The sequence below is a fragment of the Culex pipiens genome, chromosome 1 (genome assembly GCF_016801865.2).
Source record: "Culex pipiens pallens isolate TS chromosome 1, TS_CPP_V2, whole genome shotgun sequence".
NCBI lineage: Eukaryota > Metazoa > Arthropoda > Insecta > Diptera > Culicidae > Culex > Culex pipiens.
This window is the reverse complement of record NC_068937.1, coordinates 119,184,531-119,193,044: the sequence shown is the minus strand read 5'-3', so window position 1 is coordinate 119,193,044 and position 8,514 is coordinate 119,184,531. Positions and strand designations below refer to the sequence as shown.

General features: G+C 38.0%; 1 protein-coding gene across 2 annotated transcripts; it reads left to right on the top strand.

The window, feature by feature from the left end:
* The first annotated feature begins 788 nt into the window (after positions 1-788).
* LOC120421198 (carbonic anhydrase 13-like) lies at positions 789-7,770 on the top strand. 2 transcript variants are annotated; one of them, XM_039584403.1, is made up of 3 exons: positions 789-1,136; positions 6,191-6,268; positions 6,324-7,770. In XM_039584403.1, exons 2-3 carry the CDS (start codon positions 6,193-6,195, stop codon positions 7,436-7,438), a joined length of 1,191 nt encoding a protein of 396 aa, XP_039440337.1. In that variant the 5' UTR covers positions 789-1,136; positions 6,191-6,192; the 3' UTR covers positions 7,439-7,770. The 2 variants fall into 2 exon arrangements, with proteins under 2 accessions (XP_039440337.1, XP_039440336.1); XM_039584402.2 differs by lacking the exon at positions 789-1,136 and adding an exon at positions 5,426-5,783.
* Positions 7,771-8,514: the final 744 nt, after the last annotated feature.

Here is an 8,514-nt window from a genome sequence, read left to right as displayed (position 1 = left end):
CAAAACCCATATGGGACCACCCATAAACCACGTGGACACTTTAGGGGGTGGGGGGGGGGGTCTGGCGATTGTCCACGCTCCATACATTTTTTTTTGTATGGACAATTGTCCACGATGGGGGGGAGGGTATGAGATTTGGGTATGACGTGGTTTATGGATGGTCCCTATTTTCAGTTTTCCAATTTTCTTTGAAATAACTCCAAAAGTAAAGACACATTCTGCCATGACGTTACAACGGTTTGACGTTTCTTTTTCAGTTTTTTTGCTGTAACTCGGAAATTTCAGAGAAAACACCTCAATATTTTTACAGATTCTGAAAGTATGTTTAATTTTCAATAAGATTCAACATTGGGCTAAGGATTTAACGTTTCGGTTCTGGGTTTTTGTTATCAATTTATTTTTTAAGGACAAAAATTAAGAAAAGATCATTTCCGAAATAATCCATGATACGAACTTTTAACCATTTTGCCCCATCCAGCCCGCATTTCTTCCCGGTTGGTCTCGTCTTCCTTCTCTGAGTCAGCCGTCGCCGACGAAAGGAAAATAAGGGCCTTACCGGCCTAGCCGGCAAAACACACCCCGACTAGCGTCGTACGTGCCTCCCCCGAGTTGTACTTAGTGATGCCGCCGCCGCGACGTCATCATACGTGTGTGTGAGCGTGCGAGCTCGCGCGCGCCAAAGCCAAGAACTTTGCGCGCGCCAAGACGCTAGCGCTGTCCAGCGTAGTAGGCGCGTCTAAGCAAGTAATGTATCTAGTATTTAAAGTACGCCCGCCGGGTCAGTGTTCCGCAATAGTGGCTCGTCCGTTGCAGCGGCTCATCAGCTGGAAAGGAAGACCCAAGCGTGTGAATCTTCAAAATAGTTTTGGTCAAGTATCCAACACGGTTTGTGCAGTTTCGCTTTGAGAACGCAAGGGGTGGAAAGATTCTTCGGGGGCTGCGAGGCTAGTGAAATCGACAGGTTCACGTTTTGAACTGTGAACTGTGCTTAGTGGTTCGGCTGTGCGGAGTTTGCAGTAGGCGCTGAAGAAGTGTTCAACGGAGTACTATACGATCAGTACTGCGATAGTGAAGAATCAGTGTTATCTACACATTGGGGATAGTTAGTTTACCGATTTCTTCTTAAAAAAGTGCTAGTAAGTATCAAAATTGTGGCACAGAACAGTATTAGTATAATTGCAAAGTGAATTGAAAAAATCCAAAAATATGAAACTGAAAGTGCATGAGAGTGTCAGTTCTTAAAAGTAAAAAAAAAACTAAATTTTTTAACAGTTTTTGATTTCAATATCAAATAACCCGGGAATTATATAGAAAATTTTAATGTTTAAGCTATCTAATCCAATGGTTCTCATTGGTTAATGTTGAAAGAATGATTACATTACAACATAATTATTTGTCTATGATTGCAAGCTGTTCCTGCTTGTAGCAAATGCAAATACCTACAGACATCAATAAATAAATGAATTAAAAAAGGTATATTTGCTAAAGAAAAAATCACAAAAAAAAAAACGAATGAATAAATATATTTTGTTCAAGTGCTGTTCAGGTTTAAAAGAATTCAAGTTTGATTAATATTTCAAAGAATTGTTAATAATTAAAAAAACTGAAAACTCACAAACCCATAAATGACAAAATTCAGATAAAAAAAAACAGAACTAGAGGTAGAAACAACCCATAAACGCGTGAAAATCTAATTTTTTTTATATTCTAAAAACTGTTTATTTTAAATGAAGGTGTCGTCTCTTTTTTTAACATTCCAACTCCCAAGGCTCCAAAAAAGTTGGAACGGTAACTTCAACTCGTTGGTTCTCGGGCAAAACTCAACCAAACAAGACTATTCTTTTTTACAGTGATTTGTTAGGATGTCTAGATAATCCTAGAATTTTGCAGAACTCAATTAGATCAAATCTGTAACTTTTGTGATCAAAAACATCGTTCCAATTTTTTTCGCGTTTAAAAAAAATCGCCAAAAGTTCCGCGGAGACAGTTGTTTAAAAAAAAGTAGGAACGATGTTTTCGGTCGAAGAAATTAGAGATTATTTCAAATCTAGTTCTGCAAAATTTTAGGATCATCTGGACATTCTTCATGATGTAAGGCCATTGCAAATATTTTTCAAAGTTTACATTCACATTGAAAAATATTTGCCACGGCCTAAGCTCATTTTTGAAAACAAGAACAATCATATTTTTGAACGGCATAGTTGAAAATTGATTTAAAAAACTCAATTTTGCAATTAACTGATCATGTTTGAGAGGATGAAAAAAGTCACCAAATTTATTTCAAAAAGTTTTTTTAAAAACATGCTTAAAACTCGAATAAATATATTTTAAAACCATTTCATAAAACAAAAATCATGTTTAAAATAATATAAATCTTGTGACCTTCTCAATTCGTTTTTTCACAATTCGATAAAACTTCCCATGTATTCGATAATAATTTTTGAATTTAAACTTTTTGTCAGCGATAAAAATGAAATATAAGGAATTAAAAATTGCTGTTGTTACTTTTCCAATAAATTCGCGTATGTGAAATAAAAATTGTACGCATTGTAAGTTTTAGAGAATGTGCCACATTTGTTTTGCAAAGAACGTTCGAAAACAAGAATAAAAACTCCTCCACTCAGGGGGAAATTCCTCACCGGTTGAGAAACATTGCTGATCTAAAAGAGTAATCTTTGAGTGAAAAGAAAATTTAAAATCTACGTAAATGAATCAAGGATGAGTGATCGTTTTATTTCGCTGCGATTTTTCTTACACAGTCCAGCTCCATGTTCGATTCACCCGTGCTTTTTATAGAAACTTGTAAATATTTTTTTCTTGTTTCTTAATTCAAATTCGAGTTCAGTGCCCCCACTATCACCCTAGAAATTTTTTTTAATCATAATTGAGTCAGTTTAAGAAACGTAGGAGCATTTTTTTTTTAATTTTCTTAAACGTTCAAATAAATTACAATGTACCTAGTAATGAGAATTTCAAGTTGCTAAAAATATAAAAACTTGTGGTTAGTTTCCTCGAGAAATTCCCAGTGGCTCGCGTTCCCATCGGTAAAAAGTCCAACTTAAGTCATCGGAACCGCGTCAGCCGTAAATCGGTATAAATATTTGAACACTGTTTGCGGGCAACAGTGGTGAGTGGAAAAAATATCAGGCTTCAATTAAATTTATTGCTGCTATAGTAAAACGGACTGATGTGTGATGACATATTATGTGTGTGACGCTAGACGTTCTCGCGGGAAAGTGATCGATGAGTGAGATCAATGATAAATGGTGATTTCCGCATGAGTTTGAATTTCCAGTTAGTTCCCACCATTATGATGGGAAATTCTGATGTGGATTTTGGAAGAGAATTTTAATTTTTAATTGATCCAATCTAGAAGAGCCTCATGGTACTCTCTATTTGATTCTGAGATAATAGGAATGCGTGATAGGTCTACTTAAATAGAACTGCACATCAAAAACCATCTTATCGGGTCACGTTTTCTCGTATCCGTTCTTTCGCCGGGTAACATCAAACAATAAACTTGCTCGAGTTGATCAAAGTAGGTCTGCCACAGGAAACAAAGCAGCTTTCCGATTGTCTTCAGGGCACGTGCCACCTAGACATGAGATGCAATCTTAAAATTTAATAAAGAAGAAAACAACAAAATAAAGATGACCTCCAACTACGACGACCAGAGCAGCAGCTTGTAGAATTGACACACATTTACGAACAACGTACAATAGCTGCACTGCCCATGCTCGCATAAATGTCCCATATGCAAAAACAGCAAGCTGAGAAAAACGCATTCCAAGTTTGTCCCATACATAAGGCTACGTGTTAAATTTTCGCGAAAAAACTGGACTTCCTCCTGATTTCTAGAACAAAGTACTGGATGATATATGCTCTTTTGAAAGAGCACGCAATTTTGAACCAAACTGCATCAATAACTCGAAATCTATGAAAATGCATATGGGACATTTATGCGATCAGGGGCAGTGCAGCGCCCACAAAAGAGAGCTTGCCGAGCCATCTACTTGGCAAAACAGAACCCTAGACGATTCAATCTACACCGTCGTCGAAAGGCAAAACTAAACTTTTAACAATTACCCACCAAACCAAAGCAACCCGCGCTTACATGCCTCAGATCCAGATTAGCAATTGAAGTTGTTATTCAGTGGTCAAAGCCCACTGCGATGTGATGGTTCATACAGCCAAATTTTCGCAACGATCGGGCAGGTATTAATTGGCTTAGCTATGCTGGAGAGAGAGTGAACCTTGACGGTAATGTCAAATCTTAAATTTGAACTTTACAAATCACCTTTTTTTTAACTGTAAGTTGTGTTTTTGTTTGTAAACAAAAACAATTTGTACTTTTACAAACTCAAGCGAAACAATAACGGCAAAAAAAAAAATCACGGGGAAGAGAAACGTTGCCAAAACTGAATAAAAGTTTGTGTGATTTGTCAATTGGGGTACACAGTTGCAATTATTTTTATATGATAAATTTTTATTTACTCAACGAATGAAAAAGAAAATTTAAATTTGAATCTAAAAAAAACTTTAATCACTAAACATTATGAATAGAGATAAGTGCGTTTAATGGTCAGAATGTAGCCAACATATGACATTTAAAAGATAACAGGTTAAAAAATCTGGTTATACAATTTAAATGATAATTTTATCATGTTATAACACCGTAGTTCTTTCATTCCATTCTCACAATGGCTTCAAGAGCTTCGTAACCCCTCCCCTCGAAAATTAGTTTTTATATATGTAAGCGTATAAATATTTATCTCAAAATGATTAGAGACCAACCTTAAATCACGCGGGCACTTTTTATTGAAATTTTACACATTCCATTCCACAATTTTGATTTCAACATTTCAATGAGAAAAGTGTTTTAAAATGCATTAAATACACCTGTTTGGTTGTTTTGCCATCATTAGTATCCAAAATATCAATGTATTGAAGATTTTTTTTTTGCGAAAAAGGATGTTTTTGTGGTGCAGTACATCGGAATTTTATAAAAATCCAAAATATCTTTAAATATTCCAAACAGAAAAACAATTATTAATGCAGAAAAAGCATTTTCAATTGTTCTTAGTTTTATTAAATTTTAGAAGGTTTTTGAAATAGTTTTTTTGCCTCCTTATTTTGCGGTCCAAATTTTACCTATGAGTGGTGACATAAACTTTAAAAATATTTGCAACGGCCTAAGTTAAAGCTAAATAAATAAAAAATAATCTTATTCTATGGCTTAATTAAAAAATATATATTTCTCAAGCGCGATTTTGGCTAATCAAGAACATTGCTCAGTAATAAAAATTAGAGGGAAATTGAGGTAATTCAATATCGTGTGCAGAAATGTCAATTTTCCCCAATAAAATTGTTCATTTTTGAACTTCTTTACATTTGATGATTAGCTGCAAAGCCTTGACTTCATACACTGAGGTTCAGTCTTGTACGAGCGCGCGCGCGTACCGGTCTACTTGGATTCCATTGTGGCAGGCCGGTTTTTCGTTTCGATGGCACCCGGTTCGGCCATATATCGCACGTAAAAAACATGTTTAGTTTAGGGCAATAATTGAATGGGAACGTACGGTTTAGGTATGGGAAAAGAGTCGTTATTCGGCGCGTGGTAATTTCCTGTGACGCTACCAATTTGTTGATAGTTGAGTCACCATTTTTTCATAGGGGTTCAGTGTTATCACTTCAGTGTTGCCAGTCTGGTGGATGGCATCACGAGAAATGCATCGACCTTGAACTTGAATTACTTAGAAGCTGTAATGAACAACATCATTTAGGTATGCAACCAACTGTTTTGATTTGTAATAACTATTAGTACAAATAAAATGAATTTAAATCAGATCGTGAAGACACGAAAGGTTCCCATCCATAATAAATGTACCGTGAAAATGATGCAACCCTTGGTCAGGGCCTACTTGACCATCGAGTTATCTGTAGCGTCGAGCATGCCCTGGTATGTAGTTCACTGCACATCATATGGCATGGTTTAGATTCGTATTGATAAGTAGGCGCCGGTTTACTGACCGCGTGGTCACTTGGATATTCAGTTGGACGCATTCTAGAGTGAAGATGCGCGCCAGTACTTACTTGTTCCGCGATCGGATCGCGTGTGTTGAATAGATGTTTCTGCTAGTTATTAAAAGTTTCTATTCAATTTTATCTTAAAATATGTTTACTTTTCCAGAAATGCGGCTTGCCCGAGGCGTCCAGCAGTGGATTCTGCTTAATACGTTGATACTGCTGCCCTGGGTCTCGTGTAATAGTAAGTTTAAGTTCAACAGTTGGTCAACACAAATTTAACGTCCCACATCCCACAGAACTCGACACCATCCCGGACAGTGGCGAAGATTTTCCGCGGCTCGGCGCGCGGCGTTCAGTGTCATTCCGTGAGGATGTTCACCATGAAGAAGACGGCGAGGGTCCAGTGCGGCCGCTGTACCGTCAGCGGGTGCCACCCATTTCCAGCACTACAAGCGTCAATCGGGACTTTTACTTTCCGGGACCGACCACGCGTCGACGCGTTACGACCGTTCCCACTGGAAGTAACCCTGATTTCTACTTTGATTATTTACGCGATGAAAGCAGGCAGCCTGGCAGGTCCTCTGGAGCCGGTCGGGATCGCCCAAGGGCAGCCGAGGGAGGGACGGAGTTTTCCTATAACGAGAAGGATAAAAATGGACCAACCAATTGGTACCGAATTGCACCGCAGTGCGGTGGGAGGTACCAGAGCCCGATCATGCTGAACACGAGTTCGGCCATGTATGTGAGGAACAAGCGACCACTGCAGCTAGTTGGTCAAACGAATCTACCACAGGCAATTCGGCTGCAGAACGATGGCCATTCTGCCAAGTTTACCTACGTCTGGAACGAGGGTGACCGGCCGTACATCCGCGGTGGTCCGCTTAAGACCAAGTACTTCTTCGAGCAGTTCCACTTCCATTGGGGATCAAACGATACGCTCGGGTCGGAACACGTTCTGGATTACCATCGGTTCCCGATGGAGCTCCATTTGGTGTTTTACAACGGACTTTATTCGTCCTTTGAAGACGCTCGTAACGAGGTGGACGGTTTAGTCGTGGTTGGTATGTTCTACGAGATGTACGACCGGTTCAACGAGCAGCTCAACACATGGACACGTTTCCTGCAAGAGGTCATCACGCCGGAATCCACCTTTACGATTCAGTTCATAGACACCTTCCCACTGTACGATGTAATCGGAGATGTCGAGTGGCCATACTTTTCGTACGAGGGAAGCCTCACCACGCCACCCTGTCTGGAAACGGTCACGTGGATTGTGTCCGCCAAGCCACTGCTCATAACGGCTAAGGAGATCCGCGAATTTCGCAGGATCCGCACCCGAAGCGGAGGACCGATGATGAACAACTTCCGCCCAGTTCAAAAATTGTACAACCGAAGGGTGTTTCGGTATTGAAAAGTTACATTTCGAGGAGGAGGAATTTAAAAGCTGGTTGCAGTGCATCGCACGTCAGCTTCATTTTTAGTCAGAAAACGATCAACATTCGTGCAGCAAGGTCTCATTCCAATTCAGTATCTCACAACGATCGATTTCCTTTTGTTAGTGTAAGCATAAATGATTCCAAAGCAAATGATAAACCAAATATTAATGCTAAAGTTAAAACTTATTTTATTAATTTAACTATGTTATTGAAAATCAATCAATCATTGTATAGTAAACATTAGCATGTAAACATTATCATGATAATTTTAATCTAAAAAATACAATACATTTTTGAAGCAATTGAATCATCTTGTTTGGTTTGATTTTTGTAGACTACTGTGTTATAAATCCGAAACATGCCAAAGTTTCTCAAGAGAATTGGATTTTCAAAAAAAAAAATATCTTGCCAGTAATAATAATTTGTAGAAATAGGGCATTTTAACCATTAGTGGACACAAGCGTGGTTCACGGATATATGAAAAAAAAAAAACAAAACTATTTAATTGGGAGTGCCTTAACCGGAATTTTTAAGAACTGTGGCCTTAGAAGCTAGCCTGAAAATTTGCGCATTTGGTTAAGGTTTAGTTGTTCCACCCTTTACCGGAAGTGATAATGGAAATTCAATGAATTTAATTTACTTATTTTTCATTTTTTCACTCTTCTTCGAGAAAGTTTCCCTATACCCGATAAAAATGTCTTAAATTAGAGATTTGTTATAGGTTTTGATCCGGGGAACAACTTTTTTTTAATGAAATTAATTTTATTAGGTCTTTTTCGGTGCCAGGACCTGGTTAGTCGGCTTTTCTAATTAATTTTTTCTTAAAGCTAAGAGTAAATAGATCTTGTGAAGATCTTGTGTGTAAATGTTAGTGGGAGTGGAGCCGATTCAGGGAACAACTTTGTAGATCAACGTAAAGCGCTAGGAATTTATTAAGGAAACATTTAAAAAGGGCGCATAAGCATTTTGCTGAAAATATTTTTGAAATTTTCAGAGATTAAGTGAGCAATTCTCTACGAGATTGGCCGATTCCGAATATTTTTATTTTTTG

What these genes read in the sequence shown, in the direction of transcription:
- LOC120421198 (XM_039584403.1), top strand. Translation starts at nt 6,193, where the DNA reads ATGCGGCTTGCCCGAGGCGTCCAGCAGTGGATTCTGCTTAATACGTTG. An exon ending in GCCCTGGGTCTCGTGTAATA is followed by an intron (nt 6,269 to 6,323) that starts GTAAGTTTAAGT and finishes CACATCCCACAG; the next exon opens with AACTCGACACCATCCCGGAC.